This window comes from Sycon ciliatum, chromosome 8 (genome assembly GCF_964019385.1).
Source record: "Sycon ciliatum chromosome 8, ocSycCili1.1, whole genome shotgun sequence".
Classification (NCBI taxonomy): domain Eukaryota; kingdom Metazoa; phylum Porifera; class Calcarea; order Leucosolenida; family Sycettidae; genus Sycon; species Sycon ciliatum.
Genome location: NC_088650.1, coordinates 26,674,908 through 26,701,628, shown reverse-complemented (window position 1 = coordinate 26,701,628; position 26,721 = coordinate 26,674,908). Strand labels below are relative to the sequence as shown.

The window sequence follows — 26,721 nt, the reverse complement described above, 5'->3', positions numbered from 1 at the left end:
CGGGGTCCATGGACTAGAACACAATAACTTTTTTAGAAAACTGCCATAAAGCAGTTTTTATTGCTATTAATATCTCCTGCACGCCAGTCCTGTCACAAAGTATGACTGTACTGATGTAGTGGCTAATGTAGCAACAGTTACTTCAACAAACTCTGTGATCAGTTTCACTGTTTGTTATTAGTACGCATTCGCATTTTGTTGAAGCTATTAGTTTCCTGTGCGAGGCGAGGGTGAAGTCAAAACACGTCAAAGGGTTTTTGTTGTTGGGCGTGTGTATCGCGGAGCGGTCCTGGCTGTGGAGACGATCACCATGGACGAAAAACCTGTGGCATCCATGGATCGTAAGCGTGCTGTAGCTGTTATCCACTTGCAATATCTGATCTCCCACGATGTAAAAGCTGAACTCCAGTACGAGTACTGTACCATTAATGCATTACACTTTACTTGGTAGTTGAGGTCCGCCAATGCATGCGTACTATTGCCTAAGTATTATTTTAGTTAGTTTGAAAAACAGGGATTGTTCGTAAAAATACCGATTATTTTTTCAAAATGAAATTTTGTACATACAGCTCAGTACACCTCCCCCCCCCCCCCCCCCCACCCAACCAAAGCTAAAATGTGTGTTTCACAGAAGGTTGTTTTACGGTGTGTAATGCCTGCAAGTATGTATGTTTTCGTCATGAGGCGTTGGCATAATCAGTTTGGCACATGCGAACCTGGGCAACCTCCATCCAATGGGGGCCCCAGCAACGCGGACGTGCTTATAATAATAATAATAATGCCCGCAAATGATCATGTTGACGTTGTGAAGTCACCATTCACAAAAAGACTCAGCAGAGTGACCGTTGCCGTGTTGATTTTTTTCTCAAAGCGCATTGCATACTGACCAGCCACAAAACAATATAAATCCCTTGACAAGACATGCGGAATCACTGGAATTCTCTCAAAATCCCTGGATGGCACAAAGCACATGAAAAAGAGCTTTACCCACCAAAAAAACATTCGACGGCACAGGATTCTGGACTCTAAACAGCACGGCTCGACCTTGCATTGCTGTTCGATCAGTCGGCGCCTCGGCGGGCGCCTAGCGTGCCTGTCGGTGCAGATCATGTAGGCTAGGCTGATCAGGTCTTGAAAGTGCCTTGCAGAGTTCGAAGTGCGAGTGCACAGCGTACATATTTTTTGAAAAAAAACCGCACATTGGAGGCGCGAGTCACTGGAGTTTTCAGGAAAAACCTGGATCAGACAAAAAATGTGACTTTCTGGGAATTTGCTTGAAATCCCCGGAATCCCGGGAGTATTGTTGTTTTCCAGGGATTTCTCCGGGAACACCGGGAGGGGGAGGGTTGACCTGTATGGCATTATAGGCGTGTGCGCTCGGCTGACTCGCTGGCATTCACCTAGCTACTTCAATTAAAGTACCAGCAGCTCTTGAATCTAGTGTACCGGGATCGCTTGAAAGACAGTCCAAAGCTTACATCGCATTGAGTTGCATCATGAAAGTAGACGGCCAAGATTAAAGGGGAAGTCCGGTGAAAAATTTAAATTTCAGGGTCGGTAGAGCTTCGGCCGCTGAGTCGAATGGTGTTGGTCCCACGTGTCTCCGACAAAGCGTTCTCGAGATATTTCCGTTTGAAAAACTGAGTTTCGGGGGCTGCGCCATGACGTCATGCGGCCGCGCCACACCCTCTGCAACGTCATAGCGTGCAGCTAGGTCAAAAGGAGTGCGTGAAAGCAATAGTGTCAGTGCTATTTCAAATGATTTGGCGACTGATATTAGGTGGTGCAAGCGACCCCGAAGACATGTAACTCCTTGTGAGAGTGAGAATGCAGCCATGGCTGACCTTCATGAGTTCGGTCTGGGGCTGAGAACCTCGGTAGTCAGCTGAAGAAATGGCCGCGCGGGCCGGTGAAGAGTGAGCGCTACTGAGTTTCCGACTGATGAAGAAGCAGCAGTTATTGCAGACGAGGCTGATGTAATTATCAGATCGCTGGAGAGCAGGGTCGCCAAAATGGAGAAGAGTGATGCGAGTGCTCTAAATGTTGTTCCATACCGATTAGATTCGCTTAGACTTCAGTAGCCTGCCACCAAGAGTTCATAACCCAAGAGTGTGCAACTCCTGATCAGTCCCTGTATGGAAGCCCGCTCGGCGGAATTCCTTCATTGCGTCATTTTTGGTGCAGTGCGATGAGTCACGCCGATGAATTCTTCTAAAATTTACAGTCAAACCAGGATGCTTCCCCAGGGTAAACTGCCTAAACTGCGATTCTAGTCTGAGCCTCAAGAAGAAAAAAAAGCACACGATCCTAAAGACAAAACTATTTATTTTTTCGATGCAATGGTGACTCTTCATCGCCTTCTAGTTCTTTTTTCACCAGTGCAGTCAGTCTCTTCAAGAACAATTTCTTCCCAAGGCCATTCGCATATTTCCGGTGCTTTCCTCGAAGATGATTTCAAATGATTTTAATCATTTGAAAAGGAACTTGAGAATAAGTCGAAGGAGCATTTTTCGGCTGAGTTGCACAGCTATCAGAATGATTGTCCTCGACGGCAATGCAATATTTTTTAACAGCGTCCTCACTTCTTCCTGTCGCGATGTCCATAGATTCTTGGAGAAAGAGTTTGTTTTTGAGAAAGTACGACTTGTACGTCCGAAATGTCTTCAAAAAAAGCTTCGAAAAGTCGAGGCTTACAGCCTTGAGTTAGGAGCGGTTCAGGGTATAGTTTCCAGAAATCGCAAAGAACCCAAATTTACCTCGGATGACAAGCTGCGCATGACGTAATGTAGGAATTTCGCCGAGCGCTGAGTCTATGCCCGTTGCACACTCTTGGGGGTTATGAACTCTTGCTGCCACATGGTGATGTTTTGGTGCGAACTTGGAATATTTCGGACTACTCAATTGGAGAACAGTGCAGGCTCTTTGAACCACGGGCACGACTCTTCGCTCGCAACGCTATGGAATCTGAAAGTTCTAGGTCCGAGAGCTGTTCGCTGTTTTGTCACTTGTCACGGTTGTGCACTCATCGCTGTAGCATAAAATAATGAGGCGCCGAGGGTGCGGAAAACTAAAATTTTCTTTCTCAAAGCACAACCACCGGCACCGGCAAGGAGAAACGCACGTTCTCTGACTACATGACTGTACAATACGGCTGACACGAGTGTAGTACATGACAAGTCCGTGTGTTGACTAGTTTTCTGAGTCTTGTGTCAGTTGTGACATGAGTTTGTTGACTGTACTACAGCTAGATAACACACTGCACGCACTGCATGCACGCAGCGCAGAGCGCGTAGCCATAGACCATGTAGACGGGCTAACGGAAAAGTCCAACTCGGAAACGGCTAAAATACGGTATAACCTCCAGGTTTACCGAGCTGAAAATCACAGGGTACGTAGTGTTTGTAACACTGAATTGAATGGTCTTGGTCCAAAGAAGCTGCGATAAACGGTTCCCCAATCGAACGCGCTCCGAATATGGCCATTTTTGTACACAACTAGATGGTGTGGCTACCTGGCTGCACGCTGTGACGTCATCACCTGGATCTGGGTGATGCGCGCTCAAATTCGCACATGTTCGATTGGGCGTATCTGACGAACCATAAGCCGCAGCCTCCTCGGACAAAGACCATTCGACTCAGCGCCCCGAACTCTACGGACTGTGAAATTTAAATTTTTCACCGGACTTCCCCTTTAACTTCTGCAATTGCGGTGGTTGAGTATAAGAGAGGGGAGATCTGGGGTTTTCCCGGTTTTTCGGCTGTCGCATCGCAAACCCTTGTGTGAATCCCACATCAGCGGTGATGAAGCAAGCAACACTTCAAACCCCCCCCCCCCCCCCCCCCCACCACACCGCCATTACAATATTTTATTTTAAAAAGTGTAATTGTTACGGACAGCCCCTTTGGCATAGGGCCGCTTTAATAATACCGTAAAATCCCGCCAGAGCACCCCTACCTCCTCGATGCTTCAGGTGGGGAGGGGCGGATGGGCGAGTCCTACTTGCCGCATTCAGTACTACATGAAAAAGTACTCACCCTACGAAAACTGTTCGTGCATCTCGTACACCGACCAAAAGGGGGGGGGGTATGTACATGGTGTGGGCATACCGGAGAGCGAAGTACTATGTTTGCAAGTGAGTTTGCGAAGCTTATTCTTGAAAACAATAATGGATGGTTCTGCGGTTAGTCTTGGTGGGAGGCAGTTCCATAAGAGGGAGGTTTGGAAGAGAAACAACGATTTTGATGTGGTCTTTGCTTTAGGGAGAATAATTTTGTTTGGGCGTCTCGCACTCTGCGTGATATTGAAATGGAATGAAGCTAGGCAACGTGTTAGATAATCACGACCGCCCCAACTCACTCCCGGACACGCACTCGCAACAACGTCCACAACGAAAACTTTGGCGAACAGTGATCATATAATTATTGGAGAAGAAGCAGAGAATGTGGGAGAGCGAAAAACACAAGTTTGTTCCACGGCCAACTCTAAAAAACTAACTGGAACTGACGTAGTTCTTCGTTGTACGCACTGTACGCATGAGAGCACGCCAGTTGCATGCCAGCGCGCAAGCGAACAATAGATGAACATGAAACGGACACCAGAAGTAAAAGGATCTGGCGGTGACACACAGTCAAAGGGAATGTATTACATGTCGGGAGACCATCAATGAGCCATGGTAGCCGGCGGGTGCAACAAGGAATGTAAGACAGAAGTTAGAGCAACGAATACCATGCATGCTCTCACATCACCCCTTAGTGACTCATGTCACCACCGAATAGCTACAACATAATCATGAATATCGAGCAGGTCGCACGAGCGTAGACCGGGCGCGCAATGATGGGCCTGCAGCAGGCGGCGGCGGCGTGACCGGGTCAACGCTCAATACCAGAGACGGAACAGGGCCCGACTCGGCTTCATCGCTGGCACCCGGAGCGACGGGCGGCGGCAGATCGTCCTCGGCGGCACGCCTTAACAAGTCGACATTCACGATCTTGTCACGGCCGGTGCCGTCGACCCGATGAACCACCACCGTCGAGGGGCCCACGATCGACATAACTTGCCAACCAGGCTCGTACGGGGTTAGGCGCTTCTGGCAGCGCTGAGGCCGGCGAAGCATGACCGCATCGCCAACAGTCAAGCGGCTCGGAGTCGGCTCGTCGATGAAGTCGAAGCGGCCGAGCGCAGACTCGATGTAGTCTCGCATCTCCGCTGCTGGAGGTCGTCTACCCATGAGCCAGCCGAATACGAGTGCTGAGGCCGATCCACGACCAAGCCACGGGAATGCCAACCAACCATGGCCTCTATCGGGGAGACGTTGGTGGCGCTGTGTGGCCGGATCTGATAGTAGTACAGGAGCATCGCCAGCTCCTGTTCCCAGTCGTGCGCCTCATCCAGAACCTTCCGCACGAGGGTCAACAGGGTTTGGTTGAACCTCTCGGCCACGCCTTGCGACTGGGGATGACGTGCTGCGCCGTAGCAGACATGAACGCCGAACGCCTCGTAGACGGAAGACATGGCAGCGTTCTTGAACTCTGTGCCGTTGTCGGATCGAACCACGCGAGGAGGACCCCACCGAGAGCACACGTCGACGAAAGCTCTAGCCACACAGATGCCGTCATGACGCTTGAGGGGAACCACCTCGACCCACTTGGTGAATGCATCCACGCATACCAACACGCAGTGGTAACGCCCGGACCGGTTAACGCCGAGCTCGAGGGTATCGATGTGCACCACATCCCAGGGGCCGTTGGCTGATACAGGACGAGTCCAGGGACCGTTGGCTGATACCGGACGAGTGGGCTCGGTCGCCTCTCCGCGGCGTGGGTTGGCGGCTTGACAGCTGCTGCATCCGGACACAAACGCTTGGCAGCGCTGTCCCATGCCCAAGAAATGGCACTGGGATCGAAGCAATAGATGAACATGAAACGGACACCAGAAGTAAAAGGATCTGGCGGTGACACACAGTCAAAGGGAATGTATTACATGTCGGGAGACCATCAATGAGCCATGGTAGCCGGCGGGTGCAACAAGGAATGTAAGACAGAAGTTAGAGCAACGAATACCATGCATGCTCTCACAAACGTCTATACCTGAAAATAAATTTGTGCATGGTAACTAAGCTTATAAACTGCCTGCGGTAAAGAAGGGATTCAATGTTAGCTTTTTTATTAAGATCCTGCTTGGGTGTGTCGATTCGGATTTTGCGTTTCCTAAGGTAGGATCTTGCAAACCTGGCCTGGACTCTATCCAGCTCAGTCAAGTCACTTGAACGAAGACGAAAGGACCACACTACGACACTATACTCAATCACAGGTCTAACATAGCACTTGTAGAGGAGCATCATGGCCTGCGGTGTAAGACGATGTGCCATGTGACAAAGTAGGCTTACTCTTTGCTTGAATTTGCGGCTGATGTCTAGGTAGTGTTGACGGAAGTTTAGGTCTGCACTGAAGCGAACTCCCAGATGTTTGAGGATGTCAATATTAGGAAGAGGTAGACCCTTCATAGTGTAGGTGGCAGATGTTGGCGCTGGTGACGATGCTGCCGCTGGCTTATAACGGAAGCTTAATGATAGCTTGCATAGACCTCGGTCCTACCGGTAGGACCTACCGGTAGGACCATCATACACAGACATGCTGCATGGCCTCTGTTCTAACATTGACCTAAAACTTGACCCTAAACTGTTGCTAAGGGGCTAATGAAGAAGTCCACAAATTTTAGACGTGATCGCACAAGGCATACTACGAAATTCCATGGTAACAACCCATGGTAACCATGGAAACGGAGTATGGAATTATGCATTCCACGGCCTTGGCAAGCTAATAAAAACATTAGAACCTCACCACAATTGATGTGCCATGGTCAAAATTCACTTTGGACAGAGTTGCTAGCGCACCGACAGGATTATGTGCGGCCATTTTGACAATCGGTAAAATTGCGCATACGCAATGCACTGGACATAGCCTTGCATTTTGCGCCATTACTTTGCCTGACAAAGACCTCATCTCAACAATTGTTTAAAAAAATTCTCAACCAAAAGCACTTTTGCAGCTCGATTTCTTGGGTCCTACCGGTAGGACGGTATGCAAGCTATCATTAATTAAAACAGAGGTTTTTGAGGGCGAAAACTCTCCGCCTCTTTCCCTGGCCGAGTTTTGGCATGCATGAATGTCTGCTTGGATTCCAGGACTGGACTTTACACGGCGGGACTTTTTTTACAGATAACCTCGCACACCTTTGGACGGCGAAAGCAGCAAGGCAGAGATGGGGCAAATGGAATGGCAGGAGTGGGGTAGAGGCAGGGGCAGCTTTGCCGACAATAGGTTCTCGGCTTCAGTGCTCCGCAGGAACGAAAGACTACAGAAAAGAAAGAAAAATTGGGCTGCACTTGACAGGTTCGCGAGCACATTTGACAATGTCCAAGACATTCCGTTCAATGCCCGGAAGCGTACAAAGCAGTTTGATCATCTGGGCGTCAGCCAATGGAGAGATGCTTGTCGTATTTGCCATCTCGCAGCGACAGAGGCTTGTCTGGGTGGGGATAGCCTGGACACTACACGGGGAGACACACGCAAAATTTGCAACCTTGCTCTACAACACTAGCTGACTGCCATCCTTCCTTCCGTATGCTTCTTGTCGTGCTCTTTGGGTATACATGCTGTAGATTCAATGCGATTGTGATGGTAGATGTACTGGTAACCGAATGCCTTATGCTGTGGTTTGTTTTTCTTTCCGTTTTGTTTACATCTCAAGTGGGTGGTGGTATGCCAGGAGTAGTCGCCGAGCTGCAGCAGTTTATTGGTAAGTGACTTGACTGACCAGTTGGTCCACGGTTGTGCTCTCCCCTGAATACTGTAAAGCGACAAACTTTCGCGGCGTGCAAATTTAGCGTTTTCATAAATCGGGCTGGTTCACGATGAGAAACGTTTGCGATTCTACGGTATCTTTTCAATCGGATCTTGTGCTGTCTACAATCAGTGTACGGAGAGGTTTACGAAGATTTATATTCGCGAATGTGTGATGGTCGCGAAAATAGCGAAATTTAATCTCTAGCGAAAGTTTCTCACTTTACAGTAGTGGAACCTGGTGGAACAAACAGAGGAGTAGGATTATCTGAAGATAGCGGTTTGTCAGTGGGTATGCTTGATGCTTTCTGTGTTTGCTAACAATGGTCGATATAAGCTGCGGATCGGAACCCAAAGTCCAATATGCCTACTCTCTCGGTATTCACACGGTCGAGGCAGCTCGAATGGAGTGCTAATTTCACTAGAGTGCAGAGTAATGTATATGCCATAGACACCTTCACACACACACACACACACACGCTCGCGCGCACACACGCACGTACGCGCACACACATACGCACACAAACACACACACACACACACACACACACACACACACACACACACACACACACTTGCGCTCACAAGACGGGCACCTGTTTGGCTATGATTTCAAGTTTCGTGTACGAAACAATCATCAGATTCTCTATGTGCGTGCGTGCATATGTGCATGTGTGTGCGTGCACGTGCGTACATGCGTACACACACACCAGTTGGAGAGCACCCTATTCTAAAAGTACAATGCCTTCGTCGACCTCCCGTGCTTTTGCTGTCTTCAGTGCACATGGTTATGCATTTACCATTATGTCCCAATTAGGACATCATCTCAAAGTATACTGAAGGACTTGTTTGCATCGGAACAGGATGCTGTGTAACGAATTATTGCGGAACTTTCTTCTTGGCATGCTGTGCTTCTTCATACCACTATCATGTGCGTTGTGCGCGCGTCGTATTTCCCTTTTTCTCGTTGTGTTCTTGGCTGTGGCTGGCTGGCTGGCTGCAGAACGTCATAATCAGGATGAGCGCCAGCGTGTGTTCAAGCTTCTGCTGCAGCCACCGTTCAGTCCCCTACAGCCTGATCTTCACATGCATGTCCAGCGTGACAATGCGTGGCGACGCATGGAGCGTGTGGCTGAGCTGGGCATGATGGATCTAATGCGCGTTCCGTGGTACGTAGTGCGTGTATGTGTGTAGGTGTGTGTGTGTGTGCACGCGCGTGTGTGCGTGTGTGTGCGTGTGTGTGTGTGTGTGTGTGTGTGACTGTGTGTGTGTGTGTGTGTGTGTGTGTGTGTGTGTGTGTGTGTGTGTCTACCCGCATGTACGTATGTATGTGCTTTCAGATGCATCGCCCTTTGACATTCATTTGCGTTGGATCAATACACAAACTGCCATGGTCATAGCCTGCCTTGTCTTCATAAGTAGTACAGGCAGCTTCCTATCACTGATGATGAAAGTGCACGGAAATGTTTTGTAAACGTGTGCCAGCAATGGAAGCGTTTTGATCATTTGACATGGGCTCTAGTTCATGGTAACCATGCATCCTCACTACACTCCAGTGCTCTACAGGGACTGCCAGCTGCCAAAGAACGAACTAGCTAGCATTTCACCAAGCACAGTATACCGTTATCTTCACAGGTTCTCCACTGCGCATAGACTGCTGTGCACGAAAATAAGAGCAGCCTAGGCTAGGAGGCTGATCGCCCAGTTCTTCGGCACCCGACACTACTGTAGTTCATTGGTTGTTTATGAATATACAGTCAACTTTGCTTATAACGACACTCGGCGGGGCATCAGAAAAGTGTCCTTATTCGCGAAGTGCCGTTATACCCGAAGTCTCATTATATGTATTACAGTTGGATGGGACTTTGCTCTGGGCATGGAAATTCTGTCGTTTTTCGCGAATTGTCGTTATATCCGCAGTAGTCGTTATTAGCGAAGTAACAGTTGACTGTATTTAACAGTGTCTGTGCTATGGCCTCTTGTCTCTTGTGCAGGCCCAGCAAAGAGCAGAACATGAACCTGTGGGCCTGGCTAGAGTCGCTGAGCATGCACGACATGTCACTAGCCACTATGCTTGGTGCACAGCTGGTAAGAGTCGCCGCATACATTGTGTCATGCAGCTTGTACTATTAGTGTCATAACTAAAATTTTCGTTCCGTGAAAATTATCCATAAATGCTGGATGGCCCCTTACCAGTACTCTTTTTATAGAAGCGGAGCTCACGCCACAACCCAAACCACATTTGTAGTGGCTTCGTCCAGACTTGCTAACTCCTGCCTCACTGCCTCAGGCCACCTGGCAGCCATATCTCCAGGAGATCCCAATGAGCTCATCTCTTCGCTACTGCATTTAATTGGTATGGCTGCCACGCGTACAGTAGGTATGCTAGCCTGATGGGATACGTTTCAGGCTTTCAGCTGGTCTACCTTCAAACACACAAACACAGCTGGTTGGCATACATGTACACGTAGTTCTTCGACTGAAGGCCCCACCTTCACCACATCTGCAGAGACAGAAAATGCCAGAGTGTGGCAGCAGTTTGTGGATGAAGACGTGGGTTTTCCACAAGTTTCCAGTAAAGCTGCAACCACGAGCCGCAGAGCCACACCTGGCCACATAGCCAATTGTCAGAAAAAAATCGAGTAACCCGAGCCACCTAGAAATGACCTACGCCTCACTGAGCAAGCAGAACCGACAACCCACCCACAACCAACCCAACTGGACCCAACAGCCCACTCACAACCAACTCAGCTGGAACCAACAGCCCAGCCCGGCCCGAACCCATGTGTGTGTTTCCTGCTCTTTGCCTTTGTCTTTGCACAGGGCCTGTGTGTTGGAGCCATCATTACCATGGGAACGGACGAGCAGCGGGGTGAGTGTTGCGGCTTTCTTTCTGCTCTTTCTATGCATTAGCATAGGATGCGTGTTCAGTTTTCATGGTGTGATGCTTGCATAGATTTGTTTCATGGGCACGTGCATATGCTGTGTGTGTGGCCGTATTGAAGAGTCCGAGTCATGTGTGTGATCCTCACCCGCCTTACTGCTTGAAGTTCTATTGGTGGGCTGTGCGTTGCCGGGGTCATGTTTGCTTTGTGCATCTCCATGCCTGCTACTGTGCACTGCCAAGGCTTAGCTAGGTTCATGAATGCAACTCTGAGGAGCTGAAGCTCACCGTCACACATATTAAATGCAATGCCTGAAGACTACCACGGGGATGACATTCAGAATAGCAAGCTTATCCCTGGGGATTTCCCTATCCTGGGTGATATTATATCCTAAGCCGAGGAGATTTCCCTATTCCAGGGGATTTCCCTATCCCACGTGATCTCCCTAGCCGAGGGGATTTTCCTATGCCAGGGGATTTTTGTCTTCTTATGTGTTCCACGTGTACTATACATGCACTGTACATGCACTGTGCATGCATGCTGTTGTATTTGCAGAGGAGCTGATACCTGGTCTCGTTTCATGCAAGCATCGCGGATGCTTTGCTATGACGGAGCTTGGCCATGGCTCGAATGTACGAGGTCAGTGTAACGAGTGCTGTGTATTGGAGGGTGCGTGTAGAGAGGCTCATGGCCGTTACAATACATGTACAGTCAGACATGTTCAGTTGTGCTAGCTGAAATCCGACCCAGATTGCGTATTTGACGCCCCTAACTAACGTTAGCTTGCACAGCCTGTGACGGCCGAGACGTGGGATGGGTGTTGCTGCGGGGGCGTACACATGTATACATGCAGTGATGTCATGTGAACTGGTCCAGGGCACCACCTTTCCTTGGGTCAGATTTCACCAAGCACAACTGTACATTGTAACTCTTCCACATGCCACCGCTCTTTTCTTTTCTCTTGGTATATTCTTGATCAAACTTCCCTCGGATGTTGAGCCAATAGTAATATGATTGTAAAGAGAAAAGGACCTATAGAAGTGGACCTTGGTGGACTGTTAGCCATACAATAACTAGTAACTTATAGGTCCTTTTCTATTTACAAACTTCCCTCGATGACGTTAGGCATCATTTACCTTTGCAAGATCAGCCACTTTATGCAGCACATGTGCTTTCGTCTTATCAAGTGAAGAAGAACACCTTGGCCGACACAAGGAGCTCAATTATGTACCGGAGATTGCGAATGAGCAGTGACACTTTTAGGCAGATCAGTAACCTGGGCTGCTGATTCGGACTGCAAGCCCATCTCACATCTTTTGTAAGCACCATCTCATTACCGTTCTTTTTTTAACTATCTTTTTTTATCCCCGCACGCCACCACGTCCAGATCTGGAGACCATGGCAACGTTTGATCCAAGCACGAAGGAGTTTGTCATCCACACCCCTAGCAACTCGGCACAGAAATTCTGGATCGGCGGTGGCGGTAAGGTTGCAAGGCGCCAAATGTCAGTCTGGCTGACTCTGGCGCCAACTGTGAATACGTGCAATTCAGAAACTGCTTGGCACGCGGGCCCGTCGTTCAGTGAGCACGTCACATACAATACAATACATGTCTCCATTTCCACTGTTTCCCAGTATATCCAGCTCCCCTTGTCTAGGACATGGGCATTGCGATTTGTTCATGTTTCGCTAGCAGCTAGTCTCGCAGGCAATTTATTTTCTTACCGAGTACTCTAGGTATCCATGGGAACTTGTGCGGCGAAGCGAGGCGAGATCTCACCGCGCATGCCGTTTTTGTTCTGGTTTTTAACAACTCCAGTTGATGCACACATAGCAGTGGTGATGGCACAGCTCTACACGCAGGGACAGTCTTGCGGAGTGCACGGCTTTACAGTACGGCTGCGCGACGACACCGGCCAGCTGAGACCGGGTGTCAGGGTGGCCGACGTAGGCCACAAGATCGGCTTGAATGGTACGATGGGAGCTGTTTCATTTTAATACCTGTGTTAAAAATGATGTGCTATGAATGTTGCAAAAGCCGAAGCAACTTCGAATGAACAGCTTACAGTTTGTGAGCATCATGGTTTACTGTGTTAACTACTAGCAACATACTGGTAATACCAATTTTGACTTTGATATGTTCATTCTATTTGTCAACCCTAATCTGGCTGAGGCCTGAGCAGAGAGTAATGCACCACTGTTGTCTGCTTGCATTCTGTTCTATTGTATGTGTGTGTGTGTGTGTGTGTGTGTGTGTGTGCGCACGCGTGTGTGCATGCGTCCATGCGTATGCGTGTTTGTGTGTGTGTGTTAGGTGTTTCCAACGCCCGCTTTTGGTTCGACAAGGTGCGTGTGCCGCTTGGTTCTCTACTGAGTCGCTATGGCGGTGTTGATGCTGACGGTGCATACTCATCCTTCATAGGTAAGACCGTGTCCGCTATCATCACCAGGCCAATCAGTCCATTGTGCAATGATGTAATTTGTACCATAAACACCCCACACAGCCACATGGGCATGGTCGTCTGGGGTGTTGAACAGTGATCTACTTATCCCAGCGTACTCACATGATTTACTCATACCTTCCGTATTTGGCAATGCGCAATGGGCCTATTGCGCGATGGTAATGTGCCAGGTTATCCTCTTCGAACACATGTCACACGAAAAGTTTCTTGCTACTGGATATGGCCTGGATGTGGCTTGGGTGTGCATGACTTTTAGATCGCTCAGTCATTCATCAGCAATTCTTGACAACAGAACTACTTCCATGCGGTTGAACATCGACTTATTTAACTAAGGCAATCGAAGGCAAAGAGAACCAATCTGGTTTTGCAGGGTAACTTTGACAACAGGATTTTGAAAATTGTGGGAGCAAGTTGAAGGCTAGTGACCTACTTTTTTAGAATAGCCCCATGCTTTCTTTCTGTCCCTACGAAGAGCCAAGCCATATCACCTCAGAGCGTGTTTTCTCTACTGTAGTCATGGATGTGTGTCCTGTGTGCGTTGTATTTCCTCTGTGCCAATACAGAGGACAGAAACCTGCGTTTTGCCATGTGTCTGGCTGAGTTACTGCGAGGGCGCATTGCAATTGTAAGTAGTACATACGCATACTGGTACGCAGCTGGGGCAAGTGAAGTCCGGGCGGACGTTCGCTTACGGTGCTGGAGGCCAAGCGCCCGTACACACTGTAGTTGAAATGGGTACTCTGCAGTCGAGAGTCGGCACTGCGAATGTCGGACGTGCGCATACGGAGCTGAAGTGAACGTGGTCCTGCACCCATACACACCGTAATTGAAATGAGTACTTGGCACTGCATGTGTACGCCGATCCGGATAGCGCTCGCCACCGTTATTGTACTTTGTGATTGGTAGGGTAGCGTGGTGCTGTTTGTTGCTTGCTGGACGGAGTGTTTTAGTCCCGTGCCTGGACGAACTGGTCTGGGTTTGCCACGATAGCGTTTTGGCCGTGCATGTGATGGTGTGGATAGGGATTAGGTCAGTGATGTGTGTGGCATCTACAATAGGCCAGTGGTTTGTGTTGCGTGATGTGTAACGTACAGGCCGTCACGGCTGTTGGAAACTTTGGGTCTGGGCGCATTCATGGAACTATCCCTTTCTGGTTTTATCTAGATGCGGGGTGGGGCATGCACGCTTACAATCATGTGTGTGACATAAAAATATCAGGAAATGTCATCAGAAACACTGCTAGCCAGCAGGTTGAAATGTCGCTGTACTGCAAAGTAAAGCGGTCTTCTTCTTGCTTTCCACACAGATCTGTGCGGCTGTAAGTATTAGCAAAGTGACTGTTGGTACTGCTATTCGATACGGCTTGTCACGACGGCAGTTCAGGTACGCAGTGTATGCGGAAACTGTTGCCTGGGAAGAGATATGTATAGTGTGTAATATTATATTGCATTAGTAGATTCACCCTTGTGAATACTGTCTGCAAGAGAGAGGGGTGTGAAATACATGCATAAGTTGATGGGTGAAGGTGAGAACCATCCCATGTGTGGATGTGTATTCAAGATGTGTGCTGTAGTCAATTACTTGGTCTTGAACGTGGCAATCCTACGTTCTTGTCCGAATGTTCGTCATTCTCATGTGCAGTACGCTTGGGTCTACAAACAAAGATATTCAGTTCTCTTTGCCCATCCCTTGCTTCCCTTCCTCTCTGTCGATTTGCTGTATGGTTTTCCCTTTTGCGAGAAGACCGGTAGATCACAACATGGCTTTGCATTGGGAACTTGATGTTGTCTTTGTGTGCTGCATGCTCTGTACATGTCACCCTCTGTGCTGTGCAGAGTCGGTAATGGTGAGGAGATACTACTGATGGACTACCCCATGCACCAGCGACGTCTTCTCCCCTACCTGGCCATGGCGTGAGTAACAACACTAACCGGAATAGCCCGTGAAAATCCTATTGAAACACTGGTTGTTTTCTCCACTAGCGTATGCAAAGCAAGCCAAGCGCATCCCGGGCTATTGAGCTAAGCGCACCATCTTGCACTGCAGTTGCATGGTTCATACGCGCATGACTATGCTGTGTGTGTTATCACTGCACGCCAAGTTCAAGTGATTGTGTATGTGTCGGTGCTGTTATCAGTTTTCTGGTTCTCTCTTGGATATCTGTGCGTGTGTTTGTTTTACGGTGACTCTTACAGTGACATAGGAACATGTGTGTGTTTGTGTGTGTGTGTGTGTGTGCACGCGCGTGCGCTTGTGTGTTTGCTTGTTTGTGTGCCCTTATGATTGTGTCTGTGTCTGGCTATGTCTTCTGCCTGGCTGGTGTTGTGTTCACTGTGCAGGTACGCACTGCAGTGTGCCTCGCACCGCGTGCAGGTGCAGTGGAATGAGCGCAGCGAGGACATCACGGAGCGCATGCAGCAGATGAAGACCATTCACATCCTGACGTCGGGATACAAGGTACTGTGCCTTGTATCCCGAATTTCTGCTTACGGTACTGCTTGGACAAGTAATTGTATAGATTCTTGGTTGGAGGAAAGGAAATCAGCACACGAAGCACAGAAGCCATATCGTTTCGACTAGGCCTTTCATACCATTACTTTTCAAGTCGAATACAATGGTGATTAACTGAACTGTGTGATTAACTGAACTTTGTGATTAACTGAACTGTGTGCAAAAGAAGTAAATGTATGTGCGAAAGTTGTCACTGTTTTGACATTGTAGAACCGTGGTCCCCACTGTTGTTTGATACCAGTAATATTCATTGTTTCACTATGTAGTGGACGCCACTGCTGTAGCGCTACCTTTCAAAGTGCTATTTGGCCAATGCTCTGACCGCCAAATATGTAGTTGGCGCCACTAGCGCTACCTTTCAAAGTGCTATTTGGTCAATGCTCTGACCGCCAAATATGTAGTTGGCCCCACTAGCGCTACCTTTCAAAGTGCTATTTGGTCTAACAATTTTATCAAACATTATGATAATTACCACATCAAATGCTGCGGAGACCTATCCAGAATCGGCAATATGCTGGCCCTGGCCTGGAGATCTGCAACTATAATCAGCTTCTACTTTGCAACATTAACGGATTAGTCCCCTTTGTCGATTGATGGATCAATCGGTAGATTCGGCTCTGTTTTTCTTTCCTTTCTTTCTTGTTTTGAATTGTACGTTGAACTCATTGGATTTCTTTGTATTCTGTATCTCGTTATCGTTATTATTTCCCTCTAGCCCTCTCGCTTAGGATGAGCTTTCTTTTTTATGGCAGCTTAAGCGAAGGCTATATACCTGCTTTATGCAGGTTGATGCCAACGCGAACAAGCAAAATAATAATAATAATAATAATTTGGCCAATGCTCTGACCGCCAAATATGTAGTTGGCGCCACTAGCGCTATCTTTCAAAGTGCTATTTGGTCAATGCTCTGACCGCCAAATATGTAGTTGGCGCCACTAGCGCTACCTTTCAAAGTGCTATTTGGTCAATGCTCTGACCGCCAAATATGTAGTTGGCGCCACTAGCGCTATCTTTTAAAGTGCTATTTTGTCAATGCTCTTGCCGCCAAAGAGCGGTTATAAGGAAGTGCTTGCTACCTTGTTAATCACCATTGTATTCGACTTGAAAAGTAATGGTACGAAAGGCCTAGTCGAAACTATTATTATGGCTTCTGTGCTTCGTGTGCTGACAAGTAAATTGTACATGTATTTCAAATATCTCCGCCTCCAGCACCAGATGATACAGAGGTGCGTGTTTGCATGTGTGCTTGTGTTTTCTGTCTCTCTTCTGTAGGCGGTGGGTGGCTGGTTTGCTCGTGACGCCATTCAATCGTCCAGAGAGGCCTGTGGCGGCCTAGGTATGGTGTTTTAAATAGCGTACTGGTGACAACATCTCCAGCGTATGCAGAATACCATACATCCAGGAATTTCTGCCTTTACCCAGCCCCGCTTGAATGTTAATCAACTCATTGTACATCGAAGTACCTGTATGATTGCGCACTGTCTCTGGTCAGTTGATGTGTTAGCTCTATACTGTGCATCAGACTGTTTGCCCAGTTGCAATTAGTCCCTCCAGTGTACTGGGTAGCTGGTGCTGCATCGATACTTCCATGGAGACTGATGCACTACTCGAGATCGTTTTGAATGGTTGCCGTGGCAATATTCACATCACATGCCGTGCAACCCTGTGAGTGTACCGGAGTTGTAATATTTTGATTCTTGACTATAGTATATGTATGTGTGTCTGGCTGCTCGTAGGTTATGCATCCTGGAATCACATAGGTCGACTCAAAGCCGACTTTGATGCTTCTTTGACGTATGAAGGTGAGCCATTCTTGTACAAGTGTACCGTATTCATTTGTGCACTCTTGCGATACTATGTATAGTAGCACTGTGTACAATGTACTGTCATCGGGTGTACACGAATTAGGAAGTGGAGAGATGAAGAGAGATATTGGCAGCCAGTGCCGGGCAGACTTGTGAAGGTTTCCGTACATCGTTGGGCTTCGCTTCATTCTATAAGAGATTGCAGCCCGAGCTTTGACGTGCGGGGAGTCAGGGTTGATGCGTGCACATGCTGTATGCTATTGCTGGATTGGAATGTGTTTTACAGCAGTAGGTCGCCACCCCGATCGCTTGTTGTAGAGACCATGGATCATGTACAACTTCCTAACCTGGGGTCAAGATTCACCTACTTTCGGGCATTATCATCTAGTGTGGCCTCCGTGGTTACTAAGATTCTCCTGTGATGATCAGTTCCTATTGTAAATGCCAAGCCATGTTACATTCAAATGTCCTACAGTACATGTGTCCAGCTCTTCAACACTACGCTCTGTTCCATCTTGTTTCCGCTCCCACAGGTGATAATTGCGTTCTCCTAGCACTGACGACTCGCCAGCTAATGAAGATGTACCGCAAGGTATGCATACATGCCGTTCATCTCACTTTATCACAATGTACAGGAATGTTAACACTTGTATCAGTATTACTTGGTACTCGTACATGAGCCACCGAACATCATACCCCCCCCCCCAAACACACACCTTACCCCCCCCCCCCCCCCGGCCCCCACACGCACACACCAGCTGTGCACCATTATCCATACAACACGCCTTAATTCCAAGAGCTTCTTCAAACTCCGCCGCCGCCAGTTACGAGTCAAACAATCATACTCAATGGTCTCTTCGCTGCTGTACAACTCTTGGATGGTGACCAAATTACATCAGGCACAGGCCAGGCCGTTCTCAGGTTGAAGGGCTGTATGCTGGTGCGCGGATTGTACTAGCTCTAGGTATGGGATGATCCGCTGTGGTTAGTTGCCTGTTGCAGTGTGTTGTCTGCCTTGATGCTACGGCTGCATGGTATGTGGCGGTGATGTAGAAGCATGGATGTGTCTAGCGTACCGGGTCACGTCCATGGGAATGAATCTATTGTATCTTCAATCACTAAAGTAACGCGAGATGCCGCTACTTTCGTCCGTCGAGAGGTCGTATAGCAAGGTAGCAACGTACTATGCCTAATGTAGGTGTCTAACAAGCACACATTCTCTTGCGTTTGTTCTCCCTATCTTGCTGCATAGGGCGTGGCAAAGAGGGGATTCCCCGCCGACAGCATGATGTCACACCAGAATAGCATGCTGCAGGACCAGCTCGACTTGCAGTCTCTCAGATATCCGGTCATGTGGCAAGCAAGCGATGGTGACACCGACGCTGGCAGGGTGGTGAATGCGGGCAATCTCTTTGATGTACCTCTTCGACGGCATCCTGGTAAGCTGATGCTGCTGTTGTTGCTGTTGTTGCTGTTGCTGCTGTTGCTGCTGCCAATTATCAAGTACTTCCATTGTACCCACATGTACTCGGTATGGCTCTTCACTAATGTAGTGTGACATGGTGGAAAACAAGAAAGGTACTCTGGCAATACAATAATATTATGGTTGAGATCTACATTTAAATAGAACCTGCCAAGCGGCGACCACCTGTCCCAGCAGACCAGTACAAGCAGGACTGAAGTGTGATTTCCACTCACGTGACCCTAGACGAGGGAACCACCTGTACTACTACAAGGGCCGTATTCGGGGGTTCCGTGATCGGTCGGCTTTGACAGGTTTCGGGATCACTCTACACTTTTCGGGCACCTGTAGGTGTTGGTGTTTTCTTTGTCGTTCTTAGCTACTACCTCTGTTCTGTCTGTGGCACACTCTCAGTGTTTCTACTCAACTGTCTGGAAGTGCGGGAGAAACTCTACATGGACCTGCTGTCCAAACAGTTACAAGTGGAGCAGGACAAGGTGAAGCATGTGCCTGCCAGTGAAGGTTAGTGAATGTAACTTACCTTGTGATTGTTAGCTGATGGTCTAGCACCGTCCTGGGTAGGCTATCCAAGCGCGTAGCCTCTGGTTGTTTTGCAATTGGTAGTAGTAGTAGTAGTAGTAGTAGTAGTAGTAGTAGTAGTAGTAGTATTTATTATTTTTTAATTGGTGTGCCTTTTAGTTTCGTATTTCTTCTAACCGTTGTCCTGTGTACAGACTACTATCACAGTCAGTCCGCATCCTTTGACCTCGTTTCCCTAGCTAACCTGGGCAAAGTTTGTCTAGATATTGGCAATCCATAGCGATTTTAAAATTGATTGGAAATTAATTTGTAATTTCAGCCCCAGTTTGCGGGAAGCACATTGATCAGTCACCATGGCCGGCGTTTTGTGCTCACTGCTCGTACAACCAGATGTGTTCGTTCACGACAGACTAACATACGTTGTATGTCTTGCACGCTGTGTTGGTCATCTATTTCAGTCGATGACAGGATATGGAACGCGTGTGGCTCTCTCGCGGTGGACTGCGGCAAAGCTTTCTTTGAGAGGTAAGTTAAAAAGAGAATTGTGTGTCAGCATTAGCTGAAGCACTGTGAGCTCTTACTTCTCACATAATGCATCATTGTTCATAATTTTCTTCTCACTGTGCTGCTGCACAGCACGGTTTGTCTACTCTATTTTCTTCGTTAACGGGCAGTTATGGTGTGGTGGTTGATGAAAACATATTTTCTTGCTTGTTTGTCCATAGTTTTATTGTTTCACCCTGAGGATGGGCCATGCATACCCAACAGATTGGTGACGATAGAGAGATGTTTGCGGCAAGGAGACCATGTGGTGTGACTGCTGAGACTGACTAGTGGGTATTTCGTTGTTGTTGCTGCTGCTGCTGTTCTTGTTGTCACTGTTTTTGCATTCCGTTACTGCCAATACAGACAGATTCTGCAATGGTTTATCGAAGACATTGGCACGGTGAAGAGCAAGACAGCCCATACTCTGCTCAGCAAACTTGCCAGTCTGTACGGATTGTGGTTGGTGCTTGCCGATGCCAGGTGAGTCAGCTTGCCCAAACAGCGGCATTACTGTAACGGGTCATACTAAGTTAGTATGTCCGCAATACAGGCCCAACATTTGAACAAAACCGAATGATATCGATCCGATCCATTTGTTCCGCAAGGGTGAAACGAATGCGTCACGAGTGTGACAGAGGACATACAGCGTACTCGCCCAACATCCCGGAATCTCCAGTCACAGAACCATGCCCACCAGGATGCGGTACTTACTAATTACAGTGCATTTCAAAAATATAGACGCCTGGCAGTTTTGAAATATTTTGGCTGGAGCTTTCTGAGAATTTTTCCCCGAATATTGCTCAGGTCCTTCTCCCAATTACTCTCATAAGCGACCAGATAACAAACGCCCAATTTCGAAAAATTGTATGCACAAAACGATCACAGATTTTATGTGGCTTTTGGAAATCATGCGTCTATATTTTTGAAATGCAATGTAGTTTGGTACCTTCGGTCACACCCTTTCGCGAATCGTGCATCTACTGTTCTAGAAGGCAAGGATGCAGAGGTTTTGCATTAACAAAATTCTGGTGATCGTTGTGGTCCTCCACAGGTTTTGTGGAACGTCTTCGCTCAGTGTTGGCATACAGGACGAGATGCGGCAGGAGTTCGATGCCCTGCTGGCCGAGGTATGTTGACACAGTTCAGGACACATCAACATGCTGTCTGACACATGCTCACTACAATTGTACACTCCATTCATCCTAAACTAGCACTCTGACTTGTTGGTGTCCTCCACGTTTAAATGTAGATATTGTTAAGACAAGCCACATTCGAGGCCGGAAAAAGTCCAAAGATAGGGAATTAAAAATCAGCCCGGTTTTACAAAATAAGGACAGGTGTGGAGTTGCACATCCCAAACCCAGATCTTTTGAATTTAAAGAGGATTTTTAGTCTCAATTCAGTCAAAACCGGACTTTTATAAGCCAGCGGGAATACTTTGGATGAATTGACTATAGCAAACAATGTACATGTACCCTCTTGTCCGGTATAATACAGCGCCTGGCTTATGTACTACTACTGTAGTAATCATCCCTCAAACACACCATAACCACCCAACCACCCACCACCCACCACCACCACCACCATCTTCATTCCTGGCTGCATATTTTGGCCGAACAGCATGGTTATCTGTATGATGCTGGTGTAGGTAGGATGGATGTCATCACTACTAAGTAAGTCTTATATTCTCCATGCCTGTGCTTATAGGTGCGTGTACACTGCCGATGCTTAGTGGATGGCCTGTGCGTGCCGGACAGCTTCCTAGGACCCATTGCGCTAGTCCGTAAGTGCGCGGCATGCATGTCACTATTGCATACGCTAAATATCTAGACCATTTCCACAATACATCAGCCAGGCACATAGCAATTCCTGTGCCGTGTGACCCAGCAGTCACTAGTCACTGCATACATGATTGTACAGTTGTGCTTGGTGAAATCCGGCCCAAAGTGTGCACCCTCAATTTGCACGATCCAGGACACCCTGGAAGTGGTACGAATGCGGACGGACGTACACATGCACAAGTACGTGTACGGTGATGGTATATAGAAGCCTTGCTTGAAAGTTGTTCGATTTCGACAGCATGTTGCAAGACCGGGACTCTGCCAACCGGGTTATAGTTGTAGTCAGGAGCACTATGCGTCCTCGCCTTGTGACATGCTGTCGAAATCGAAAACATCCACAGTGATGTAATCCTAACTGGTCTAGGGCGCCAGTTTTGCACGTTGGGTCGGATTTCAGTGAGCGCAACTGTAGATATATCAGGAACAATTTCTGCCTCCTCTTTCATAGCAAGTTATTAGGTCGGCCCTGCCTGTGTAGGGTACGGAGAAGAAAATCTAAAATTCTGGCCATCCCAAACCCCGACCACCATCCCCTCCTGGAATGATTACTTTTATAGCCTATGCTGGCTGTGAACTTCACACCTGAAATGATTGGTCAACCGGCCTCGGCCAATCAGAGTTCAGCAAGTGTTTATCCTCTTGGCTTGCTGATGGTTGTTGTTTCTGCATGAGGATCTAAAATTCAGCATGTGTGACGTGTGAGTTTGCGTGTTGGTAGAGAGGCATGCCTGTGTAGCATGAAACATGGACATATGCGCACTCTACCCTACCGTATACCTTGAGGTGAAAGGTTTCATACGACGGCCCCTGCGGCCCTCAGATGACGTGCATGATGTAATTGAAATAGAAGTGTGACTCGTCTACAGGTGTTAATTAATGCTTTGTTACCGGGTGAGGGGTTTCCAGTGCTAAAGAAATGGCGAGTGAGGCACTTCTTGCCGTTTCATTTAATATTTGAGGGCAATGACTTTGCTAGCTCAAACGCCTTCTATTACACTTAAAAAGAGCAAAGACATTGCTGTGTCCAAGCTGCCATTACAAAAGGATTCCGGACAGGAGCATCAAGCCAGTCAGTATTCACCTGTACTAGCATGCCACAAGCTGACTCCCCTATGAATATGTAGCAAGTTAACTGGCATGAAATGAAATATGTCTGTGCGTCTCTTCACTGTCATTCCTCGTCTGCTGTGTTGCTTGCGTAGGTGACAGCAACGACGAGTTCTGGTCGTACGAACAGACGCTGAAGAACAGTACCTTTGCTGGCCGAGCAAAGCTGTAGTCTCTCCTCTCTTTGCAGAGAGCCTCCAGATGCAGTCAATGTACTATTACTGTTAGCGAAAGGGCGAGGCGGATATTTAAAAGTCTCTCCATTCAAATTTAGGAAATATTTTATCTGGAATTCTTTTCTTTCTTCCTTTGCTAATATTTTTTCAAAACATTTTTAATTTTTATCCTGTAGCAATATGGCCAGCATTTGGCCACATCAATTATATTTCCATCATTATCACTATTATTTTTAGCACTAAGTTAGGCCGTCATATCCAAAGATTAGAAATTTTTAAAATTTAGCCCTACATTCTCATTTCATCCTATCCTCCTACGTGGCACCTATCCGAACAGCACAGAACAATAGTCTGGCTATATACAATTTGTTTAGAGCAGTAAGTACTAAGTAGTTATGTGGAGCATTGATGGAAGTGTCTGTCGGTTGCTTGTCACCACCAGTGACGCATACTATGTGCAGAACATTAGCAAGAAAGTAAAACTGGAATGAGTACTAAATGTGTGGGAAAGGTCTAATTACATTACCTACACCATGCACACACAATTCAGTTTTTGAAAAAGAGTTCAAAAGAGTAAAAAAGAGCACACGGAGATGGACTTCGAGAAACTATCCTGACGGATGGAAGTGATCCGGTTGGGATGCGCTAATGTTGCAGACGATACTACAGTGTGTCCTACGAGTTGACACTCACACTTGCCTGCTGGTTGAAGTGCTGCAGGTCTTTGCGATAGCCGGAGATGCTCGAGTGGACGTTATCCATTGGCGATTGCATTAGGGACCTGAACACCAAAGTACACACATAAACAAAGATATCATGCCACCGTGGCAAGACGTGAGGTGACACGTGTGAGAGTCAAACAGGACAAGCCGTTCAGTAGTGCATAGGAGAATGGAAAAAGCATGTCCCAAATGACCGGTGCAAGCACAGGCGATCACGAGTTAGAAAGCGGTCAAGTCATGTCCCAATGGTGTCGGCAAAACCATGGCACACTGCAGCACTGTATAATCTCCCATGCACGTACAGAACAGTCATGACGTCAAAACCCTGGCACACTGCAGTACATGTACTCTGTATAACCTGCCATGCGTGTTCAGCACAGTGCAGACAACACAGTCTTACCGGAATAAGCGACCACGCTCAGCAGCGCGTGCAAAGTCCTTCGCCTTCTGGTGTCCAATATCTATTATCTATAGTGGACACATAGCAATAGAGAGCAGCTTTTCATGAATGTGCTCATTGCTGGTTTTCAGTGGGTTTCTTGTATCCTGTTCTTTCTTGCACATCATTGTGAACCTGATGAAGGCAATTTGCCGAAACGTACTTCCTCCGCGTCATCGGAATTGTCGCAGTTTGACTAGTGACTTGTCACTGACAACTCCATAAACTAAGCCATTCAAAACTTGTTACACAGTATGATAGTCTGAAGACTAGAGTAACGTTCCAGGACAAGTGGACTGAGAGTTGTCATGCAGAGATGAAGTCCTCGTCGTCGCTGATGTCAATGGACGCAAAAATATCGTTCCGAAATATTTCAAGGAAGGTTGAAAGTTGGTCGCGCCTCATTTCAAACGCTTTGAATTTCTCCACAGGACAAGAGCTGCTATGCTTGTCGTCTGCTAGCTCTGGATGATTTCTACTTCACCACCAACGAAGCCTAGTAAGAATACACGATTGTTGCGAGGTCGGTTGATTACCGTCGGCGGAATCACCTCGATCTTGAAATGAACTTTTTTTAGCCGCGGCATGCCCACAGCTCATGCAGGTAAGTGTAGTATCACGTCCAGCGCGCCCTCTTTTTCAGCATCACTGGTATACCATGGTACGGCAGCTGCGCGTGCATCACTAGCACTACGTGTAGAGTCTACACGGCTCTTGCAGGTACAATCATGTACTAGTATTGAGTGTCTCAGCCAGAGCGACAAATTTTATCGCTGTTGCAGGCATTTAGTTTGCCGACCCCATGATGTTTCTCCAAGCGCTGCCACTTGTTCCACGAAGTCATTCTCACCCCAGCTAAGGTAAAACAGTGATGGGGCTTGAGTGAATGGCCATACGCACGAGAAATGTGCAGGCTGCAACGCCTGACTGATCTCAGCGAGTCGAAATTACCAGCGCAGCGACATCAGCGAAGAAATTGCGTCTAGTTCAAAAATTCCAGCTTCCAATAACAGAAAATAGAACTTTGCCGTCACCCTATACTGATGACTATCGCCTATGTCCGATTCCTTGCCTCTGGTACGAGTGCTGGTGAGTAAATACCGCGTTTTACATCAAAAGTCAAACTGCGACAATTTCGATGACGCGGAGGAAGTAATATCGTGAAATGAGCTGAATTATTGCAGTGTTAATGGAAGAGAGCGTGTGGGCTCTACTCTTAACTGTTTATGAAACTGCAGGAAGCCTCCACACTTTTAATTAGTCTGTTCTTTCCGTTTTTGAAATTCGCACCCCAGGTTTTTCGGAGAAATTCCGTATGTACATATTACACAAACACGTACCCTGCTACAGTACCACGACAGTTGTTAGATTCAGCATAACTACATGAATAACATTCCTTTCCACACAACACAGCACACAGCAGCATTTTCTTACCTCGTCAGACAGTCCAGCCAGGCGAGCTGCGTTGAAACCGTAGCTTTTCGGGCAGGCGCCGGCGATGAACTTGTAGAGGAATGTGATTGTTTCCTTACTGGTGTCTTCTTCATCTTCATTCTCCACCATACATGCCTGAAAATTAGCAGCAGTAGCACCAGCACCAAAACACCATAGTGGAGAGTGCATCACGGTGTGAATGTAGAACTTGCATAACAACACGTGATACCGGTACAAGTGAATCTCCAGGAAAGATGAAAGTCACAAAGCACGGAATACAGGTGCAGAGCAGGGATGACCAACCAGTGAATCAGTAAACAGGGACTGTATCACTGTTCACAACACCAAAATACACATGTCATAGCTAAACGACACCAACTTCGGAGACTTGAACGTTTTCCTTTTTGTTCATGAAAGAAAAACCATTGCTATGTTCAGTACATCCATTCATTTCTTCAGTCGATTCATTGATGATTAATTTTAATACTTGTAATTGATGCATCAGTAGGCTTTAAGCAGCTTCAACAGTCCTTTTATAGCGAGCTCCCTACGATTAAGCTAAATTGGACACCTCCTGCCTCCTTTTGTATTTTTCTAGACCTTGACATTTTCAAGGAACTTACTACTGATGATAAGCTCTGTATGTTTAAGTTTCGAACTTTCCAGAAACCACGGAACGCTTATCTTTACATACCGTTTGCTTCGGACCACCCGAAAGCAAACCTCAGAGCATTTATCAAAGCTGAACTTCTACGCTATAATCGCACAAACACCAACATGGCTGATGTACTAGCCATAAGAAGTCTGTTCTGGACACGCCTCTGCCGAAGAGGATACCCACCCAACTTCCTGATGAGTGTTTTCTGTGACGTTCAGCCTGCTGTGTGCAAAACTATCAAACCAAAAACTTCTCCTAGTTGTGATGATAGCATTGTTTTCTCTACAGCATT

The 26,721-nt window shown here is 47.4% G+C and overlaps 2 protein-coding genes across 2 annotated transcripts in view; one reads left to right on the top strand and one right to left on the bottom strand.

The window, feature by feature from the left end:
* The first annotated feature begins 79 nt into the window (after nucleotides 1-79).
* Nucleotides 80-23,430, top strand: LOC135822520 (uncharacterized). The gene is made up of 23 exons (XM_065335303.1): nucleotides 80-341; nucleotides 7,750-7,797; nucleotides 8,845-9,010; nucleotides 9,836-9,929; nucleotides 10,665-10,713; nucleotides 11,282-11,365; nucleotides 12,114-12,209; nucleotides 12,546-12,698; nucleotides 13,041-13,148; nucleotides 13,752-13,813; nucleotides 14,495-14,571; nucleotides 15,024-15,101; nucleotides 15,528-15,645; nucleotides 16,972-17,035; nucleotides 17,436-17,501; nucleotides 18,038-18,096; nucleotides 18,757-18,943; nucleotides 19,381-19,488; nucleotides 19,965-20,031; nucleotides 20,416-20,532; nucleotides 21,104-21,179; nucleotides 21,760-21,835; nucleotides 23,096-23,430. The coding sequence occupies exons 1-23, from the start codon at nucleotides 311-313 to the stop codon at nucleotides 23,170-23,172; spliced, it is 2,061 nt and encodes a 686-aa protein (XP_065191375.1). The 5' UTR covers nucleotides 80-310; the 3' UTR covers nucleotides 23,173-23,430.
* A 167-nt stretch (nucleotides 23,431-23,597) lies between these two features.
* LOC135822518 (DNA mismatch repair protein Msh6-like) overlaps nucleotides 23,598-26,721 on the bottom strand; it is a 33,609-nt gene continuing 30,485 nt past the window's right edge. Inside the window, exons 37-39 of the mRNA XM_065335302.1 lie at nucleotides 25,772-25,906; nucleotides 24,299-24,366; nucleotides 23,598-23,957 (exon numbers count right to left, since the gene is read on the bottom strand). Of these exons, the coding sequence (XP_065191374.1) occupies nucleotides 23,852-23,957; nucleotides 24,299-24,366; nucleotides 25,772-25,906 (309 nt within the window). The 3' untranslated portion in view covers nucleotides 23,598-23,851. The remainder of the gene's footprint in view (nucleotides 23,958-24,298; nucleotides 24,367-25,771; nucleotides 25,907-26,721) is intronic.